Source organism: Anser anser, assembly GCF_964211835.1.
Source record: "Anser anser genome assembly, chromosome: 3".
In the NCBI taxonomy this organism is placed as follows: Eukaryota; Metazoa; Chordata; class Aves; order Anseriformes; family Anatidae; genus Anser; species Anser anser.
The window spans coordinates 69,362,147-69,384,537 of NC_139722.1; the positions used below are offsets into that span (position 1 = coordinate 69,362,147).

The 22,391-nt window shown below is 48.5% G+C and overlaps 1 protein-coding gene across 2 annotated transcripts; it reads left to right on the forward strand.

Annotated features, from left to right (window-relative positions):
* Positions 1 to 36: 36 nt before the first annotated feature.
* ZBTB2 (zinc finger and BTB domain containing 2) lies at positions 37 to 7,601 on the forward strand (the record flags this gene model as incomplete). Of its 2 annotated transcripts, XM_083827760.1 has the most annotated exons (3): positions 37 to 318; positions 2,493 to 2,676; positions 4,544 to 7,601. In XM_083827760.1, 2 exons carry the CDS (start codon positions 2,504 to 2,506, stop codon positions 5,904 to 5,906), a joined length of 1,536 nt encoding a protein of 511 aa, XP_083683886.1. In that variant the 3' UTR covers positions 5,907 to 7,601. The 2 variants fall into 2 exon arrangements, with proteins under 2 accessions (XP_083683886.1, XP_083683885.1); XM_083827759.1 differs by lacking the exon at positions 37 to 318 and having other exon boundaries at positions 2,471 to 2,676.
* Positions 7,602 to 22,391: the final 14,790 nt, after the last annotated feature.

Here is a 22,391-nt window from a genome sequence, read left to right on the forward strand (position 1 = left end):
TCCCGGCGGGGAGGAGGGCGGGGCGGGAGGGGGCTGGGTGGCGGCTGCTGCTGCCGCTGCTGGTGCTGGTGCTGCCGCCACAGCGCTCGCCGCCTCCCCTCCCCCCCGGCGGGGGCTCCTCGCTGCAGCCTCTGTGCTCCGCTCTCGGTCATGTGACCCTAACGTAACCGGACAGGAAAAGCCGCCGCCGCCGCCGCCGCGCTGACTCCGTTGTTGCCGCCGCCGCCGCCGCCGCCGCTGCTGCCGCCGCCGCCGCCGGGAGCCGAGACCACGGCGGCGGCACCAGGCGCCTCGGCCGCCCGCGCCCCGCACCCGCAGGTGAGCGCCGCCCGCCCGCCCGCACGTGGGGCCCGGCCCCGCCGCACCGGGCCCGCACCGACGGCGGCGGCGGAGGGATGGGGGGGGGGGGGGGGGGGAGGCGGCGGGGCCCTACCGAGCGCTGTGCGGGTTGGGGGGGGGGGGGGGGGCGCTGAGGGGGAACGGGCCGCGCCTGGCGCCGCCGCCTGACGAACCGGGCCGGGCCAGGCGGCTCCATCCGGGACACGGCCCCGGGATGGGCCCGAGGGGAGGGTGAGGGGTGAGGGGGGGGGGTAACGGGGGGAAGGTGGGGGGGAGGGGTGGGGGGGGTGCCGGTGGCTCCCGCCGCGGGGCCGGGCCCGGCCGGTTGGGGCCCGCTCGCACGCGCCCGCCCTCCCGCCCCGCGCGGGGCGGCCCCCCCCGGCCGGCGGCATCCGGCGCGGGGAAGGAAGGGCGGGGGAGGGGAGGGAGGGAGGGGGGAGGGGGCGGCCCCGCCTGTCTCCGGCTCCTCGGCAGGGGCGGGCCCGGCCCCAGCGGCGGCGGCTGCCGCGGCGGTTCCCGTCTCGCGCGCGCTGCGTCTCGCGCCGTCGCCGTCCGTCCGTGCGCGTGGCGTGCGCGGGAAGGGGGGGGGGGGAGCGAAGGGAGGAGGGGGGGGGGAGGTGGAGGAGAGGGGCGGGGCTCAGCCAGTGAGAGCGCCGCGCGGCCGCCCGGCCTTCCGCCCCGCCGGCCAATGGGAGCGCGCCGCCCGCTGTGTGCCACAGGGCGCGGGCGGCACGGGGACGGGGGGGGGGGGATGAGGGCGGCCCGCAGGCCACGCCCACGCGGCCGCCGGAGGCTGCCCCGCAGCGCGCGCGCGCACGGCGGGAGCGGGAGGGAGCGGGCGGGGCGCGCGCGCGCCGCGGGGGCCGTTTGCCCTCGGCCCCGCGCCTGTAACGGCCGCGGCGCGTCACGGCGGGACGGGGCCGAGCCCAACGGCCGCAAACGGCCCGCGAGGGTCCGCATGGAGCCCCCCGCCGGGTTAAACGCCGATAAACGGGGCTTCTGGTACCGCTGACGGAGCCGGCGTGCCCCTCCGGGGGGGCAGGCGGGGTTCTGGCACGTTACTTTTCATAATCGTTAAACATGACTGTCCGGGCATCGATGAGGGAGGACCTGAAGGAAGCTAGAACCCGATTTTTTTTTCCTATCAAGTGTATTGACCAAGAAAATAATCATCGCTACCCAGAAGGGGCAGCCCTTCTTTCGCCCTCCAGCAGGCAGAAGTACTTCTAAACATACTACCCTATGTGCAATACACCTTTGTCCTCTTTCCTAACAAGAAAAATAAAAAAAAGAATCATTCCTAACATACTAAAGAAACAATCAGTTTGTACTTCACCCAAAATCTTGGTAACTTCCTCTTAAACCCAAGGGAAAAAAAACTTTCTGTAATTCTGCTGCTGTTGATCCATTTTCCACCACGTCTTTATTTTGTGTTTGTGGAGCATCTCCACTGTTCGGGGCACATGCTCCGTGCCCTGCGCCCAGTGTTTGCGTTGACCCGCGCCATGCTGTTTCACCTGGCTGTGCACAGAGCTGCGTTAGTTACTGCGTGCTGTCACTTTGCCCACAGCTCCGTTTGTTTTGGTTAACTTGTTGATTGTACCGGCCATATATGCATCCGTCCAACCATATGTAACTCTCCTAATGTGTTTCCCTGGCTATTTTTTTCCCAAAGTTGTCAATTCTTGCTTCCAAAGCTGCCCTCGAACCCTTGAGAGAAGGTTGCCACTCTGAGTACAATTGCCCTGCCGCACGCAGCCTGTAGGGGAATGCAGCAGGTGAGGCTGCACAAGTCTTGGTTTAGGCTGGCTGAGGTTGGTGCCACGTTTCACTGGTGCTTGCCCGGTGTTGCACGGGTTCCCATTGATGGATGGAGCCATACACATCACCCCCCGGCGTTCCTGCTTTGGGGGACAAAGTAGGAATTTCCCAGGAGAGAGCAAATCACTTGCACCTTTGTGAATCGCGTTGCGTGTCATGAAACAGCGGTCCTTGCCTGCGTGCGAGGTGTCATTGCTGTCGTAGTTTGGGGTTAACAGGTGTTACGGATGCAAGGCGTACAGATATTAGAGGAAAATAACTGTGGAGAGGGATCTACTGTTGCATCTGTATATCTACTGTTAAGTTTTACATGAAAGTCGTTTGCTTTTCAGAGTGTAAAAAAATGGATTTGGCCAACCATGGACTTATTCTGCTGCAGCAACTAAATGCTCAGAGAGAGTTTGGTTTCCTGTGTGACTGCACAGTTGCAATCGGTGATGTCTACTTCAAGGCACACAAGTCGGTCCTTGCTTCTTTCTCCAACTACTTCAAGATGCTCTTCGTTCATCAAACCAGGTAACTACGGAAAGGCTGACTTGACTGTTAAGATGTTGCTCAGTTAGCTGTGGTAGGGAGGTCTAGCAACGTCTTGAAACCTGAAATGTTCTTTTTGCTTCTTACTGTGACGTAGTGAATGGTATCTGATCATATGTGCAGACTAGAATCTCAGTTTAAAAGTGTCAAAGTTGAACATGAAGTCCATTAACATTAATGTTATAATTCAGTGAATATTCTTCATCCTTAAAAAGTATAGGACGCCTGGAATTGAGTATTTAAAGGCTTCTGTCTTCACCGTTGCACTTCTCTTCCTCCACTCCCTATATTCTACGCAGTCTTGGCAGTATTCTTGACATTGCCATAACATTATAAGCAACCCAGTAAGTATCTACTAGGAGATTTTGAGAAATGGACATGTAAAATAGGGTAGTATGTTTCATGGTTTTCTTTAAATCAGTTAAATAATAGATAAATATAAAATAAGGGTTGAGTTGAGTTTTGGGGACAGGAAGGGCTGTTTTGTTGGCTCGTTTGTTTCTTTCTTTTTGGGTGGGGAGGGGACAGCTGAACAGAGAAGGCATTAACAAGATGAGTTATGAGACTGTTTTAAAGATTTTTGAGGAATTCTCTTTTTCCCGATTATTTGAACTGTATCAAAAAGTTTAAGTGAGCAAAACTCTTGGCTCTGGCTAATAGTCTTTGTCCAAAGGTAAATAAACATCAAGGAGAGAAGTACGTTGCACTTCTGAGACAGAACTGTAGCAGGTGTATCAGTCTTGGTGCTCTGTCAGGAGCATACAGTCATCTCTGGAGGACAGCACTGCACAGTTTATTTTGAGTAATACAGCTGAGTTCAGAAGCAGTCAGAGGGAGCTCAAGAGGGGTACACCTCAAGAAAAGAAAGAATTGGCTATAATTTCCTCCTCAGCTTGGTAGCCTGCCGTGGTCAGAGCGTTCAGACCGCAGTGCAGTCATGTCCACTTCTGGATTTGTCTTTTATTTAACATATGCTTAATGTAAGAGCTGTGAATAACTGAAAAACAATCAGAATCCCAGATCCTCTCCTTTTGCAAAGCGGCCTAACCGAGATATTCCTGATTTCCTTTCTTGTTCTGTGAACCTCACCTTTCCGTCTTCACAGAGATCCAGCTGGAGGGTTAGGGGGTGTTTCAGTCCAGAGCATCCTAGCGGGTGATGGATGCAGAGAGCGTGATCCAGCTGGAGGATGTTGGTTTCAACCCGTTGGTGTTGGTTTCAATCCCGTTAGGCTGAAGAGGGCATCGCAACCAATGTGCCTCACTTAACTGAACACTAACCAGGGGACTGTTAGCGCTGACCGAGCATACTGCTGGTGCTACCTTTCCTTCCTCCCTGTTCAGGAAAGAAGCTACTGTTCTCTTGATAAAGAGTCTGGCCTTCACGGGTTGGATGTGCTCGGGCTACACCTTTTTCATCAGATCCTCAGGGAATTCACACCCTGTCCTGCATGTTTCTGGGTCATAGTGCAGCTCAGAGGAGGTGATACCACACGTTTGCAGAACTGTTACTGTAAACACTAGTAGGACGTAGAAGCCAAACAGGTAAGTGCCAGATGAGTTTTAGGTGTTTTCAGGGCCAAGAACTGAGAAAAGTTTAAAGGGCTGTGAATTCATACTCCAGTGCTAGCAAGTCTTAATTTGGCTGCAGACATGTTTGAATCCAATTTAAAAAAGGGGGGGAAATATCTTCAGAATTTATGAAATATATTGATGTCTGTGACATCAAGTCTGTCATACAACAGCAATTTAGAAAGGTGCATATTGCTTTGGGACAGCTTTATCTTTATCTAGATCTGGTTGAAAACATTTCCCTTATCTGTTACTGATCATTTTGTTTCACCTTTCAGTGAATGTGTCCGTTTGAAAGCGACTGACATACAGCCAGATATCTTCAGTTATCTCTTGCATCTGATGTACACCGGGAAGATGGCACCACAACTCATTGACCCAGTTCGACTAGAACAAGGAATAAAGTTTTTGCATGCCTATCCACTCATTCAGGAGGCCAGCCTTGCGAGTCAGGGAACTTTTTCTCACCCGGATCAAGTGTTTCCATTAGCATCTTCATTATATGGCATTCAGATTGCAGATCACCAGATAAGGCATCCCACTAAGGTTACATCAGCAACTGACAAACTCGGGCGAGAACCAAGGCCACAGACTTCACGGATGACCCAAGAGCAGGTTTCGGAAGGCTCACAGCTCTCGCAGTTAGCTACAACTATGCCACAAGTGACCCGGACAAATATGACCACTTCTGACCCCTTGCCATCATCTTTATCCCCAGAATTGGTATCCGCTGCCGGTAATAATTCACCTGCAGGAGAAGAGGCCAACATGGAAGCATCTTCTTCGGATGAACAGCCTACTTCACTCACAATAGCACACGTCAAGCCAAGCATTATGAAAAGGAACGGGAGCTTCCCAAAATACTATGCCTGCCACCTCTGCGGTCGACGGTTCAACTTGCGCAGTAGTTTGCGTGAGCACCTGCAGATCCATACAGGAGTTCCCTTCACATCGAGCCAGCAGGGAGAAAGTAATATTTCTTTGTCTCTCTGTAACAACACAGCTGAAAAAGATGCCATGGAAGTGCCTGAAGCTGGGATGATTAGTGACAGTGAGCTGCAGCAGATCTCAGACTCTCCAATAATTGATGGGCAGCAGCAATCAGAGACACCGCCCCCCTCGGATATCGCAGACATAGACAACTTGGAGCAGGCAGATCAAGAGAGGGAAGTAAAAAGACGGAAATACGAATGTTCCATCTGTGGGCGCAAATTTATTCAGAAAAGCCACTGGAGGGAGCACATGTACATACACACTGGCAAACCCTTCAAGTGCAGCACTTGTGACAAAAGCTTTTGTAGGGCTAACCAGGCTGCCAGACATGTGTGCCTAAACCAGAGCATGGACACGTACACGATGGTGGACAAACAGACTCTGGAACTCTGTACTTTTGAGGAAGGCAGTCAAATGGACAACATGCTAGTACAGACCAACAAGCCCTACAAATGTAACTTGTGTGACAAAACATTTTCAACTCCCAATGAAGTAGTCAAACATTCGTGCCAAAATCAAAACTCTGTCTTTACGCTAGAAGAAGATCGCTCCATTCTGCTAGGTGGTGGGGACACAGAAGCCACAGAGACTGATAACGCAGTGTTAGCCTCCATCAAAAAGGAGCAGGAAGCAGTGTTGTTAGACTGAATGTGAAACCTATATCAATTTTTTAAAGTTTCTTTACTCATTTTTATTAAATCAACCCTCCCTCCCCCCCCCCTCCACCTCACTTACCCCTGCCATCTTTTCCACCAGCCTCCTTCCCACCCGTTGTCTTCAGCAACCAGAACTGTACTGGCACATTAGGAAATGGGACGTTGCCTCTCCCACCGAAACAAACAAAAAGCTCTCGCGTCGATCCGCAACATAATTGATTTTAATACAAAGGAACATGTGAAAAATAATCCAGCTAACTAAGTCGATAGTATTAGTTAATCCAAATTTAATAGATTTTAAACAAAATTTAGATTGCTTAAAAGTGTATTTAGATACGATGATGAACGTAATGAGAAACAGAGTATCAGTTTGGTAAGCAAAGAGTATATATATAGTTTTCCCCGGTAAAAGGCATTTTGAGAAAATCTGGCAAATTTAACACCATGCTTTTTAGAACTCCACATGCAAGTTGATTAAGATTATATCTTGAAACCCTCAGACTTTTTTCTCAATGAACGCAAAAATTGTTCATTGAGTTAAAAATCGCTGCGGGTATTGGGTTTCTTTTAGCCTTACGTTTTCCTTCAAGTATGCCTTTGGGTATCTGTTTCAGGTAGCATGATTGATTCAAGCAAAGCAGCTACGAAGTCAAATTTTGACTTAAGTAGCTGAAATAATAATGTGATGGCAATCTTTATATATATATATATATAAAAGTACTGTATATGTATAAAGATTTATATATATATGGAAAGTGTTTGTGTGTATATTTGATACAGGTAAATAAATGCACACATCCTTTTTAAGCAACTGGCCGTCTGCTCTCAGATTCAGCCCAGAAAGTATTTTAGTTGTTTGACAAGACTAGTTATTGCACAGGTTATTTTGAATCAAATTTAAAAATGTCCTCAGCTGTGTGCATTTTTATTCGCCTGTAGAACAGAAGCTGTTAGGTAAGTGTTGTCACCCAAGATGCAAAGGAAACTGGAGAAGTGACATCCTGGTGAGCACAGTACCATCATCGGTGCAGCACGTGCATGTGTTGTTAGCTATAGTTTCGAGTCATTCTGGATGAAAGGAGAGGGAAAAACTGTATTTATTGCCTTACTCAGGCAAGGAATGCCCGTGGTTTCATTTGGTCTAATTGCATGAGTTAAGATGAAGAAAAAGTGGTGCAGAGCCATTCTAGCAACAGGGGATCATGGTTGTTTTAAAGTGAATCTGTAGTGTCGACTGGCAAATTCTGCTCTTTGAGAGTCCCTTTATTTTCAAAGCCAAGACAAAGTCTGCAAAAACTGAAAGGATGAATTCTGTAGTTTTAGTTACTGCTGCTGATAGCACTGCATCTTTGTGTTAAAAAATCAAGTTGCTGATTCTTATTATTTTATATTAAAGTGCCCGGATTTTTTGCTGGTAGCCTCAAAACCTAAACTGACAGCAAGAAGGAAGCCCGCCTAGCAATTACTGGGCCACCTTCTGGCGTAAAGGACAGAATTAAGTGCCCCATCGTAAATGGAGACACTGGGTGTTCGGGGGGGAGGGATGGGAGAGGGCAAGTCACAAACCACAGCTCTTCTCTGTGTATACATTTAAACTGAATATCATCTTTTTGTGTATAGTTAAGTTCTCAGATTTGTAAGTTTTTATACATCATTTCATTGAATAAAAACTGAATTAAATGGGATATGATTTATTGAGTTGCAGGTGAAAGGTTGTTGGTTCTTTCGATCTTGCTGAAAGAATTCGTACTGGGTCGGTTTAAAAGCCAAGCAATGTATTCTGTATATCAGACTAAAACCTCCTTCATGCATATGAACAAATAGCTTACTAAAGCCTAAAACAGTGAATTTAGCACAAAGGGTCCCTACCTATTCATATCTCAAGTTTTTTATTATAATGTGACAATTATTGTAAAGTTTATTGTAAGTGGCGTTGAGTTTATTATGTCTTCTATTAGCCTAGTAGGTCTAAAATCATTTGATTTTACATCAAGGTATAAAAGTATTTTGAGGTAAAAATACAACATCTTACACAATTATTTTAGTGTTGCCCATTTTAAAACTTTTTTTAGGATCTTTATCTACCAATGTAATTTCTTTAAATGTGTTTTTTTATTTCATCTCACTTACTCTGAAATGCTCTCAGAGCAGGGGGGAGAAAAAAAAAAAAAGAATAAATCTTTCCTTATTGAGGATATGGTCAGGGTTTTGAGGTAGCTGTGGTTTATGGGATAGTCACAAGTTCATTTCCAAAATGACTACTACTGCTGAGTGTTGCCACCTCAGCTGTTAGTTACTACATATTCAGATGATCTTTCAAGAGCTCCGGGTCAGCTCCTATGCAAAGTACAAGGGTTTAGCTCAACTCCCCCAGGGGCAAGTTGTAGCAGGAATAGATGCACGGCCACACCATTTTTTGAGATGTTCATCAGCCCCCGGTCCTTACCTTATTCCTGCTCTCGCCTCTCTTTCTCTGTCATTTGGAGAACATGACGTTTGCTTGGTTACATGTCAAATGGCCCCAACGAACTGGTCTGGAAATAATGAGTCTGAAAAAAAAAAGAAAAAAAAAAAGGCTGTTTTTTCTGTCAAATCCCATTTGAGCTCTGCAGAGGGTTTCAGATGGCTCGTGGGTGGTGCAAGGGCAGAAATGAGCAGGGAGGAGGAGCACCAAAACCAGCGGTGCTGCTGGCAATGTGCGGGGTGAGGAGGGCAGGGTGGGCAGCGTCCCCACCAGCCGGGGCCCTGCCAGAAAGAAGGGTGACGTGGGGCAGGGAGCTGCCAGGGCAAGAAGCTGGCAGTGACAGCCCTGCTGCTGCAAGCCACGGGAAGCTGCAGGCTCAGCAGAGCTTTCACCTGTTACTATCTGTTCTTAAGAAACAACGCTGTCTGGTAAAGAGAAAAAAAAAAAAAAAAAAACGCAATAAAGAGATGATTATTTTTCTATCTGTTCAGCTGTTAGAATGGTTTATTGCGAATACTCCTTATTGCGTGGTGCTCCAGAGGGGTGTTTAAATCCTTGCTTCTCACTGCTTGGGCAGCGTACCTCTACTCATGAGTTAGGAATGTTACAAAAGGCAGGATCACAATATTCTGATTAAAAACATATATATACTTCTTAAGTTATTAACAGCTGAAATGAGAATTTGGGTATTTACAGCACAATTGCATTTTTGTCCCAGCTTCTTTGTTAAATCCTGCCTGAATTAGTACAGTTAGAGATAACTTCAGGTTTTATCTTTAATTTTTTGACACACAAACTTATGACCAACTTGATCATTACTCATTCAGTCTGCTCACTTGCGAATTTTGCACCATTAACAAAGACAATTGTGCAGGAACTACTGAAAAATCTGAGTGAAAATCTGTCATTGTTTGAGTCTGTGGGCTGGACCTTAAGTACATTTCCAAAGGAGTAACCTGAAAGTTAACTTCCCTGGTATGTCATATAATAAGACACCTCTGCCTTGACCTCTGAAGTACTAAGCACCTACAAATCTATTTGGTCAATAGAGAGATGATAATTGCCTCTGAAAGTGAAGATCACAGCCATCTGTAAAAAGCACTTTTTGTCAGCTTTGTACCGAATATCTTCTTAGTCACTGGTCTGCTAAAATCGTTCTGCTTCTGCAGGAAGAAAATTTATTAGAAGATGTGTTTAGGTACTTTGCCTTTTTGGAAAGTAATATATTGCTTTGTTTATCTTCAGCACAAGCTACCGAAGACCAATGTGATCCATTCATCAAGTTAAAGTATTTTTAATTGGTTGTTTTTGCACACCTTTTAATCTTCAAAGGAAAACACAACTAAGGATTCATTTTAGCTTAAGTTAGATTCTTTCATTGACTGTAATTCATTGCTTCCTACAAGGCAACAAATGTTTCCATGCAGCAAGATACTTACTTTGCAGCTATGAATGATTAGAAGTATTTAGGTACTAAAGAGAAAAAAAAATCCGTTTAGCATTTGTACTCCAACACTAAATATTACAATTCTAATTAGTTACAGCATCATACTTTCATAATGAAATCTAGGTGATACGCTACCAGTGGGGATAAGAGTGGTCTGTTTAAATAGCCCAGCTGTTGTCCCACCTGAGGCAGAAATTTCAATTTTTATGGTTGTTGCTTTGTTCATTTACTTCTGCTTGTACGGATGCCTTTTGCCACTGGATAATGAAATCTCGGTTGTAACAAGACCAAAACAAAATGCAGAAAGAAGCAAGGAGTATTTTCACTTCATTAACGTGTATTTGCCAGATGATCTATGAAAACTCGTTGTCCTCAGACGGGCTTCTGACAAGCCTGCCATGAAAAGGGGCTTGGCCTAGTGGAACTTGGCCAAAACCACAGAAGTCACTTCCTCTGCGGTGCAGCCTTGCTGCTATGCAGCTATGCTTTGCAACAGACCGCATTCACCAGGATGCAGAACTCAGCATGCTCTTTGCTCAGCTGTCAAGGGCTTGCTGCCACTCCTTGCAGTAGCACTACTGTAGCACTTACGCCAAAGAAGCTGCGAGCAGGACTGCCTTATAGTCAGATCATGTTTACTGCATTAGCCAAAACCTATGCTGTCCCCGGACCTCAGGAAATCTACTCGGAGAAGAGAGAAACTGAGCCACAAACACAAATTAACACAAGTGCCCGGTTGCTGCCTGGCTCTGCGGGGCGTGGAGGAGGCAGCCCTCTGCCCCGGAGTGCCTGGGGGAGGGAGCCACAAACTGCTGACTGTTGCAGGCCTGGTTTCGAAGCACTCCCCAGGTTTTCTAAAGAAGCTTCCTGATAAATCCAATCTTTCCTTCAGTCATGTACCTTAATCTCCTAATCACGTGGTTAAAGCATTTCCCATTTTGTTACGACTTTGTCACGTGAGTCCAGTTTTATCAGAGAATTGTTTTGTGGATTGTCACAGTTCATTTGGGTCTCCCAAATTCACAGAGCAACATACTCTGTGATTCAAGTTCCATCTCATGAGCTCATTGGCAAAGGCTCAATCTCCTTTCAAAAGACTTGTCCAATTTATTAATTCTCTAGCTTGCTGTTTCATTAATTCACCCACTCATTAGTTCACAAAGTCACTAACTCACACATTTATCAGTAAAATAGTTGCCTGGCTGAGGGCAAGAATACTCACCCCTCCTTCTCCTCCACCACGGTGCAGCCATCTCCTGTATCACACTGGGACGACTCACACATTTACTTCAGGCAGCTTTTTGGGGTAAGCAGGTGCCTTCCAGCTTAAGGGTTACTCTATACTTTTCCAGTGTGTTGTTGCAGTTAATCCTGAAGAGTTTCAGTCTTATTAGAAACTACCAAGGAGTTACTCCTGCAAAGGTGCAAGGAGAGCCGATCTTGTCCCCTTCTGCCCTTGGTACCCCCTGCACATGCTGCTCTTCCTGAGAAGAATGGCGCTGCTCTCAGCCAGCACCAGGCCTGAGCAGGAGCTGTGTGCTAGGGCAGCACCTGACAGGAGTTGAGGGAACAGCCACAGGCATTTATTTCCAACACTGCCTTTTTTCTTCCTGACTTGATTCATGCTGGTACTGAACACAGCTCATCATCTAAAACTGACTCTGGATTTTTTCTGTTAGAGATCACTGTTAGCAATAGCATTGCAAGAGTCCAGGGCCTGATTTCCATGGCAGTGCTGCCTCAGACACAGTTCTAGGTGCACTTGAGGTGCATTCAGTGTCAACCTGTGAGAAACCAGCTGAGCCTCCTGCCAGCAGAAGGCCTGGCTGTGAGCATGCGGAGGACAGCACTAGATGGTGCAGTCACACCAGCGCAGCCACCCGGGCCTCCTGGCTCGCTGTCCAGCAGCCCGTGGCAGAGGCAGGCACCTGGTGTCCCACAGAGCCTTTCTGTAGCAGCACCTCCATGCCCACCAGCCCAAGCGGGCAGAAAGGGCCCTCGCCACCCCCCTCTTGGAGCAGCTGGAGTAAGGGCGGTAAATCCAGCACTCGGGAGAGGAGCAGCCTTTCCTGAAGGAGAAGCTTTTCCTTTTTCTAAGCACCCAGTTCCTGCAGAAAGAGGTGCTGGAGGCAGGAGGTGCTGCCAGGCCGCCACAAACGGCATCCACAGGTGTCGGAACAGCCTGGCCTCAGGTGAGGCCAGGTGGGGAAGGGGCAGCGAGCCTCTGGGGGGTCCTGCCCGCACTGTCTGTCAGCAGAGCTGCCAGGAGAGAGACACGAGCCAACAGCTGGGTGGCAAACTCTGCAAGGTGGAAACACTGGCACTTCCGTTATTACTAGAGAGGAGCAAAGGCAGAGGGGAAGTAGACCTGACCCAGGACAACCCAGCAAGTTGGGTCTCAGTTCTTCCCACCCCGAGCCTTTTCCAGTGCCACCGGTGAGCAGAGCAGGGGGCTGCCAGGACACGGCTGTGCTCCCAGCTGCAGGGTTGCAAAGAAAATGGCCAGCCCCTTACCTCCACTTTGCCACCTGTTCACCTTCTCCACCCCAAGCCCCCACCACCACCTGGGCACCAGGCCACCAGGGTGAGCTCTGGGCTCTGTATCCCACGGGGGTGTTTGCCCCCGATGCTGGTGCTGCAGCCAGCACTCCACATCTGTCCCAAGGCTTGTTCTGTGCCTGTGTAATGGTTTTGTCCTTCCTTCGGTGCCTCAGAAATCAACAACACGTCTCTTGGCTTATTTTCTACATCTGCATAACTTGTTGCTGACTGCTAAGGTAGCATGTTTCACTCTGGCTCACTGCTGGAGCTCTTGTTTTTTCACTTGGTATTTCTTCCTGTTCCACAAGGAGCAGATGACCCACCTGTGCTCCTTCCAGAAGATCAGGTATATCGCTGGTGGGAGGGCTTTCTCCTGCTTGGTGGGGCCTACTTGGGTGGGCTTTGTGTGCTGCGTTGGCTCAAAGGCAGCTGCCTCTTTTTTCTGGAAGTTTGTACATAGTTTGTGTACTCTGGGGATCTGCAGTCTCAGGCTGAACACCGCTCTCCTCTGATTCAGCATGGGACTGTCTCCACTCAAACACGCTTCCAGCAGCAGCTGTAGAGCTGGGCAAAGCCCACAAAGCCAACCCCTTCTGCATCTCCAACAAGACCCAAACCTGAGGCCTTTCAGGACAGAATTTTTTGGAGGGAAACACAGGCTCACCTGTCTCCTGAGTGGTGCAGGCGCTGGGATCCTGCCTCACACGGGAAGCCTTATGTACGATACCTGTACGGCCGGGCTTGCTCACTGGGCCGACCGGGGCAGGGTGTCATCTCCCCCACAGGTCATTGCCAGAGGCTGGCCTGAGGGGTTTTAAGGGCGGAGTGTGGCTGCCCTGGGGGATCTCAGCTGATAAAGGTGTGTCTCAGAGAGACTGGCTGCAGCATCGCTTTTCCTTTCTGATCTCCACCTGCTGCAAGCAAAACGAAAGCAAAAATCAGCTGCAGGAGTCAGAAGAGACTAGAGAGCTATGCTGCCTTTCATCTGTGCGCAGAGCCGTGCGATGGAGAACGGGGAGCAGAAGTATGTTGAAACAGCAAATCCAGGCTCGAGGGGAGGGTCTGAAAGATGACTAAGCAGTTAGGTACTCAGCAAGCAGTCACCTAAACTGTAAAACTGTGACCATGCATCTAAGGACACCACCTTTCCTGTTTTTTTGGTTCGGTTCGGTTTGGTTTGGTTTCTTCTCTTTTTGGTAAGCGCTGTTAGGTTTTGCTTTTGTTTGTTTGTTTGTATTTTTACTCTGTTTCCTCTCAAGACAATAGGAACATATAAGGCGTGGAAGTAACAGTGAAGTATTTTACATTTATAGATTTTTTTTCACATTGTAGATGTTTCTGTGATAACTTTGTAAGGTGGATATGTCACGTGGGCAGCTGGCAATGACAGCAGTTTTCACCATGCATTCAGACCATGCCCCAGTCCTAGAACAAGCAAGGATCTAGGGGTCTGTGCCTTTCAATGTCTTTCTCAAGCTGAATTGAGAACGCTTGGCTCCTGCTGTGTCAACTGAGGGTAGCAGCACTCCAGTGATAGTGCTCCTCTGAGGGCTGGTGCTTCCTTCTTGCCGCTGACAGCCAGAGAACAGAAGGTGATACCGAATGCAGTGTTCTTGCTCCAGAGAATGGGAGCACCACCTTCAGTTCTCATTGGCTTGAGGGTCAGAAATCTCTTAGTATGGGATTTGTATCTTTGTAGAAAAAATAACAATAAAAATCATAGAATCATTAAGGTTGGAAAAGACCTCCCCGATCATCTGGTCCAACCATCCCCCTACTACCAATGTCACCCACTAAACCATGTGCCTAAGCACCAGGTTTGTCTTAAAGAGAAGAGCATACTAGGGATTTGGAGTTGATGGTTGTATTGATATATACTTTTTTTCCCCTTCAGAAATTGTGAGAGATGGATCCTCTTGCTAGAGGACTTCCTAAAGGAGTTGTTTTCTGTTCCAAAAGGAAGTTGTCACACAGAAATCAGAAGTCCTCAAGACCTGTATTTGTGTCTCAGCACAAGTCCTTGATACAGAAGGGCTAAAACCCATGAGAAAGTCACCTAATGTGGCAGTGTCACGTGAAACATTTTCCTCCTTCTGATACTGGTGAAGGAGAGTGGGACATGACGGCTTAATCAGAATCCGGCCATGCCCTGGTGGTGGTCTCCTCCAAAGTGCTTACAGGCGCTGAGGTTTTGCACGGTGAGAGAAGACAAGCGCAGCTGCTGCTGCCAAGTGGATTTATTTGCTCTGGCGTGTGACTGCTGCTAGTGGTACTAACTTGCAGTGCCACACCTCCGTGGTGATACTGAAATGAGAAACGAGCACATTTATTTCCTCCTGCTGCCAAGGAACACAATTAAATGTGGCTCTGAGGACCAAGAAATAGGGATACAATACCACAGACACTTAGCATTGACATCTCTGCTGCTCAACATAAGGGAGAGAGGTCATTTGCAAGGGTGACACTCAAAGCATTAAGCTGTCTCCAGGATAGCATTGAGGGCTATGGATTGCTCTGGTTGAAATGAAGCAGGCAATTTTGCAAAAGCACCAGCTTGCAAGCTGTATATAAGAAGGCAGTTCCTCAGTTTGCTTTTAAAACTTGCCAGCTGAGTGGCAAAATCCTTCTTCAGTGTCTGAAGGGATCAGCAGGGAGGCATTTCTTGGTATCAGCCTGCAAGAGGAAACGTGTTAAGATTACACAAACAAGTTGCTCTGGCTACTCAGAAACCCACGAGAGGCTCCAGGGAGTAACCAGAGCAAGTCAAACACCTGCTCAGGAGACGCTTAGGTCCAGGAATGACACTGCCTCTTCAGCTGACAGGAGCATTTGTGGCAAAGACTTGCACTGCAGCCAGAAACCAATGACCTGCCAAGCAGGCCTCAAGCCCAGTGCTCTCTTAGACTGCCCTTTTGATGCAGAAAACCCACAATCCAGAAAAAGTCATCTAAATGCAGCTGGGGGCCACAGTCTGCCTTCCCCAAGACTTTTTCACCTTGAATGAGGGCTGAGGGTTTTAGACAAGGCTCAACTTGTAACCAAGGTGTAGGGTTAGGGTTAGGGCTAGGACTGGGAGGGAAACAGAGACAAACCTGCAAAGGGGCCGCTGAAGGAAGTGGGAGGCTGCAAGGACTGTGCAAGGACTGTGGTGGGGATTGCGGGCACAGGACGTTGCTTGTTCAGCTGGAGTGACACCAAACGCATTGTTCAAGCATTCAGAAGTAAACTGAAGGTGTTTCTCTCCATTTCTTTCTCTGTCTATTCTCTCCTATTGTCAGCTTTATTTTCCCTTTCACCCAAGAGCATGTGCAGGAGATGCCCCTGTTTCTGTCCCTGCCTCCTCATAAGAAAAGGGAGAAGGAGAAGGGGGACTCCTTGCTGCCCCTCTGTGAGAGGAGAAGACCAAGAGTCTGCTGGTATCTCAGGGCAGTAGTGCCTTTGCACCACATTCACGTGGAACATACATTCACCTGTACTTGGCACTAAAGGCATTGCTTTTTAATGACAATGACAAAAAGGTGAAGTCTTCAAAAGAACGAGTGTTAGCATCCCTGAGTTAAGCCACATGGATAAAGCTGCTGGCTCTGCCACAGCCTTGCCATTTGTTCTCTAGAACGAATATCTCTTCAAATACCACATGGATACTCAGCACATCTAACAGAAAAAAGCTTTGTAAATAACATCTTACTCTCCCAAGAACATCTTATTTTCCCAAGCAGTTCTCAGAGATGGAGATAAGGAAGGTCCCCTGACTTAAGCAAGTGCAGTAAATAGCTTGGGGCGGGTCTGTACCTATCATCTGTTCTGATTCAGATTTCACTGAAGTGCAAACAGCTTTGGGCATGAGGCACTCCATGTTTATCATGGAAAGCAATAGTCACGTCCTCTTGGATTTTCAAAAAGCTTTACTAGAGGGGAAGTGTAGTGCAGACCAAATCTCATAAACCCTCAAAGGTAAAATATCTATAGTTAAGAAAACTGGAAATTATATGCTTTACCTCTCACAATAACCACCTTAAACTACAGGCTGGAGGCCAAGATAAAGGGAAACGCTATTAAAGCAAGGGGTAGTGGTACATGAAAGAAACAAGGTGTTGAGTGGTGAAGAGAGACAGTAAGGAGAGGGGAAGAAAATGGCCTGATGATTAAACTGATGAGGAGCACTGCCTCCAATCTCCTTTTCACTAGATTAAAATAACAGCTAAGGAGACAAGATTGGAAGGGGCCCAGAAATTACCCCAGAAGGAGAAAGATATTGTTTCTTAAGATGTTACTTACGTTCAAGGCCTCAGGAGCAATTGAGTTCCAACTTTATGGAAGGCCACAACTGCCTTCATGGCAAATATCACCCTCCCATGTCTATTTTCCCATCTTCCACTGACAGGGGGTGTTCTTCTCTCTCTGTGTGTGTTTGCTGACCTGTACGTTGGTCTAGGATATCCATAATCTGCCCAATTTCTTTTTTCTTTAATTCTAATTGGTCTATGTCTAAGGGATTCTATGAATTTATTTCTGAAAGATTTTGTTCCCAATCCTGAATTCAAAAATTTGCTGTATTCATTGAAGTGTCATCAAGGTGACATTTCCTAGTAGAGCTCTCCCCCCCCCCCAAACACACGTAGTCAACAGGGTAATTGTCCAAGGGTCAGACAAGCCTCAGCAGTCTCTTCACAACACCCCAACATGAGCCCCCAGCAGGCTCCAACCATCCCTAGATATCAGGTGAGGTGGGAAGCTGGGGGTGTCTGTACCCTGCAGCAAGGAGTACCGTACCCACTTTTATCACGCGTTTCTTCCTCCCAGTGCTGCTGCGGGATTCAGGCTCAGCATGCATGGGTGCTTCATCTGACACAGCTCCCAGCCTCTTGCCTGCTCCCAGCGCACTCAACGTGCTTAGAAGCTGTGAGTCTTCAGACGGAGCAGGGGCCACCCTACACGGACCACAGGTGACAAGCTTCCAGCCATCACTCTCATGGGAGCCTTTACATACCAGCCGGATTACACATAGATGCCGCCTACTCCTCCTTCAGTACCGCTCCTCCCACTGCTCCTCTGATGACCTGTGGTGGCGTAGATCATCAAAGGAGACCTGCAGAGCTGTGTCCTCCTCCTAGACGCAGCTCTGAAAAGCAGAAGTTTGAGCAATGCCGCAGCTTGTTTTCTGTGTTACCTGAAAATTCGTGCTTTTTACATCAGTGAGTCAGCAGGGCAAACCGTGTCTGAGGACTGGGATGTAGGACAGCTTCTGTGAAGGAAAACTCCAAAGCTGATCTCCAACACAAAACCAAGAGTGAGTTTCTGTGTTGGCTCTCCATGAAGTCTGCTGTGCTTCTTGGATGCAGTTCCTGAAAGAGCATTTCATTCAGCCCAAAAAGAGACACAGAGAGTGTATCTGCTAACCAGCTGTGCTGAAACACGTCTCTGTCTCCATAGCCTGCTTCTCTTGAGAGACAGTGACAAAACCAGACATTACTGAGTTTGTTGCTTTGGAGAATGATGCTCTGTGTCTCGCCCCATCAGAAGGGACCTTGAGATGACAGCGCAGCAATGTGTTTAATTTGAATTCTGCCTGTCTGGTACTGTAGGGATAATTGTCCATCCTCAGAAAATAAGGGGGCTGTGGCATACATAAGACAATCAACAGTAGGCAGGGGGAAGGGGAAGAGACCAAAACTCCCGTGTTCCTGTGTTCATTACACAAAAATCAAACAAGGGCTTTATCCCCTTCCAATGCACTAGTCTAACTTATCAATTTGCTAATTCATTACTTCATTAATTCACACACTCTTTAACTCACAAAGTCGCTAATTCATGAGCTTACAAGCAAAACAGTTGCCTAGCTGAGGGTGAGAGTGCTTGTCCTTCTTCCTCTGTCACACTGCAGGCATCCCTTGTGTCTCTGGGAAGCACGGGAGCCTCAGCAGCTCTGCTGCTGGTGGATCCACTTCAGAAAGCTTGTGCTACACCTAAAGGCAGTGGTTTGCCACCAAGAATAAGCTTAAGAATAGACAGTAGCACATGCAGTTTTACATCCTCTTGCTTGGGTCATAGATTCATTTGCTACCAGCCCTTTGTTAGCTGCTAATAACACCTTTTAAAAGTTGAACAATTGTGCTGAGCAATCTGCCGTGCTTTGGAAAGCAGTGTTAGGGTGTTGGCCCCTGCTGCCTTTGTCCCCACCAGCATCCCTGCTCTCCCACCTGGACGTACAGTGAGAGGGGCTGCTTAGGGTGGATGAGCCCCAGTGGTTGGTACACATTTACATGTTTCTTTAAAAGTTTTGGGGTCCTCATCATGTCGTGGGGTCCATTCCTACAGTAGGTGATAGGGTGGTTAGGCCATTACACCACACCCTGGAATACGTGCCCTCCGACATCCTGAAGTCCCCATCACAGCACACAACTCCTGTTCTTCTCCCCCCTGTCCGTCTGACTCCACAGCAGATCAATTCCTGCCTGGGAATTTTTTTTTCTCTCGGTCTCTACCCCAGCAAACTGTGGATGTGTTCAGACGAGTGTCCACAGCCCGGCCGCAGGATCCGCCGAGCGGCCACCCCGAAGGCATCGCCGATGCATTGCCCCACAGTGACCTCTTGTGGTAATTTGGTGCTTCCAGCTTCTCAGCCAGCGTAGCAGGAGCAGAGAGAGTGGGAGGACGATGTGCCAAGCCTTGCGATTCACGAGTCAATGTACACCCGAGTCTTTGCCAGTGACTCTCCCCAGGGGTGCCCACAATAGAAACAGATTGTTTGCTAGCTGGAGCCTGTCCTTTGTCAGAGTCCGTACCTACCACCTACATTTGGGCTCCTGTGTCGACAAGGGTTGTTGTAACGTAGTGGTCATTAACTGCCACCGTCATCTTGGTACTTGGATCCTCAGCAGTGCAGTTAGCACTCTGACTGCCACCAGATCAAGCCCCAGCCCTGGTTGCCTGCATACGCGTGGTCCAGGGGCACTGCAGGTAGATGTCAGCACCCCTGAGCTTGCATCTCCAACATCTCCCAACTTAGTCGTCATTTTTTTTTAATTGCACAGTGTCACCACCATCCCTGGGTACAGATCCCAGAGGACTATCACGGGGATTTGATGAGAAAAACTTGGCCAACTGATGTAAAACAGCAGTTGTCAGCCCGTTTAACTGACTCAGGGAGAGCTCTTTATCTAAACACAGTTTCCATAACTACTTACACTCAGAAGTGACTGGGGGGTGCTTCTCTATTTCCCCCATTTTCCTTTTCACTTTCGCATAGAGACAGGCCTCTTTTCCATTACGTTAGCTGAGGTTCTCCCCATTTTTTTATCATTTGTGATATATACTAGTACGTACCACATATTCTGGGAACCCCCTCGGAAGGTATTACTACTTAAACCTGGCTAAGGCTAATGATTCCAGTACTCCCTCTGCTCCCTTTGCTATGGGACTGAGATATCCCTGCTCACAAATAACTGCCCAGAGATTTGGCTCTGCCAGGGGGGTAGGGGTGGGGGATGTTTGTCTGGCACCTGGGACAATGGGGGCTGTTTCCTCCATTTCAGCTAAAACAGGGGGTTTCAGTTAGGTAGTTTTCAGTCTGACTGCCACAGCAGCCAGGCAGTAAGGCTGGTGTCTAGTAGTTATTACAGGGGGAAGCAGGCACACACTCATGGCAGTGCTCTGTTGTCCTATCTTCATTACTGGTAGAGGGATGGGGGTAGGAGGATCATCCCTGTTATCATCTTCCCCTGAGGACAGGGGATGAGGATCCAATAAATCCCAAATATCCAACAGACTTTAAGTTGGTGTAACAGTGGCTTCTAGCAATCTCCTACTGTGCCCTTTGGCTTCTGCAATTATCTGGGGCTGAAGTTTTGATTCAAGCAATTCGTTTTGCTTTTCTATCTGTCTGTACTTTACTTCCCAGGTACTCCTTCCATTTTCCTTTTCCTCATTTTCCTCTTTCACTCATACAATCTCTCCCTTCATCTTGTCTGTTGCTGCTCTTAGACAACGGCCTAGTAGCCAACACATAGCATCTTTCCCTTTTCCCTTCTTTAAATTACAAGAAGCCTATCTTCAAACTCATGCCAAATTTCATTAGCATCCATGCAGCAGCTTTCCACCCAGGACACATCTCACTTAGATTTTCACAGTCCCTCTTTCCCAAATTTGTCTCCCAGTCGTTGACACTCATTATTCAGTTTTTCATTTGTCACCATGACACACACACTCACTTAACCAATTGCCTCAGTTGGCATGGTGAAGCAGCTCGTCCCTGCCAACAGACGTGTCAGAGAGAGATCCAACTTCTGACACTGATAAAATGTCACGGTTCATTTGGGTCTCTCACATTCACAGAGCAACATACTCTGTGAATCAAGCTTTCTTTCATGAGCTCATTAGCAAGGGTACAATCTCCTTTTGATAGATTAGACCAACTTCTTAATTCTCTAAATAGCTGCTTCATTAATTCACCCGCTCATTAACTCACAAAGTCACTAACTCATGCACTTATAAACAAAACAGTTGCCTAGCTGGGAGTGAGAATGCTCATCCTTCCTTTTCCACCACACTGCAGGCATCCCCTGCAACACTCTGTGAGCACACGAGCCTAGCAGCCTGGCTGCTGATGGAACCACTTCAGAAGGCTTTGATCAGAAACTACCAAGGAGTTACTCTTGCAAAGGTGCAACGAGAGCAGACCTTGTCCCCTTCTGCCCTTGGTACCCTATGCATGTGCTGCTCTTACTGAGATGAACAGGGCTGCTACCAGCCAGCACCAGGCCTTAGCAAGAGCTGTGTGCTAGGGCAGCACCTGACAGGAGTTGAGGGAACAGCCACAGGCATTTATTTCCAACACTGCCTTATTTCCTCCTGACTTGATCCACACTGGTACTGAACACAGCTCATAATCTAAAGCTGAGTCTGGATTTTTTCTGCTAGAGACCACTGAAGTAGCTTATTATTCTACATGTGCATCTTATGCACACACATTACCAATGCAAGCTGATGCTGTGATTCTTTTTCCTCTTTAACGACTTTCCAAGCTGGATGAGAGCTCATGTAACAGCAAAGACAGTGGCTTGAAGTAGTTGCTGCTTTTGCAACGTCAATTTCTCCAGCTTTTGGGTTATTTATGAAACAAGAAGTTTCCTGCAGAAACAGCCACGAGGACCCCTGTAACTGGGGCTGCAGAAGTCACTCTGCTCCAGGGAGCCCATTCCAGCCTCACTCCTGCCTGGGCAGCCTTGAGTGCTGGCTTCTGGTTGGGTTTCCACATTAGCAATAGCATTGCAAGAGTCCAGGACCTGATTTCTGTGGCAATGATGCCTCAGATACTGCTCTAGGTGTGCTTGAGGTGTTGTATTGGGCTTACGTGGCAAGGTTTTGGTAGACAGGGGCTACAGGGGTGGCCTCTGTGAGATGAGGCCAGAAGCTGCCCCATGTCAGTTAAGGGGCAGACCCAGCTTTCTTCATAATGGACTCACCACTGGGCAGATCCGAGCCAGTAATTGATGTTGTTTGTGCCTCTGTGTGAGCAGATTTAAGAAAGGGGAAGAAAAAAAACTGCTGCACAACAGCAGCTGGGAGAGAGGAGTGAGAAGCAGCCCTGCAGCCCCCAAGGTGAGTGCAGCAGGAGGGCAGGAGGTGCTCCAGGCAGGCAGCAGCAGTTCCCCTGCGGCCTGTGGAGAGGCCCCTGGTGGAGCAGGCTGTCCCCCTGCAGCCCATGGGTCCCACACGGAGCAGATCTCCACGCTGCAGCCCGTGGAGGAGCCCCCGGTGGAGCAGGTGGATGTGGCCTGGAGGAGGCTGCGGCCCATGGAGAGCCCCCGCAGGAGCAGGCCCCGGGCCGGAGCTGCAGCCCGTGGAGAGGAGCCCCCGCAGGAGCAGGGGGTCTGGGGGGAGCTGCCGCCCGTGGGGGACCCGTGCTGGAGCAGTTTGCTCCTGGGGGATGGACCCCGTGGTACGGAGCCGTGTGGGAGCAGTTCTTGAAGAGCTGCTGCCTGTGGGCAGCCCCCGCAGGCTCAGTTCGGGCAGGACGGCATCCC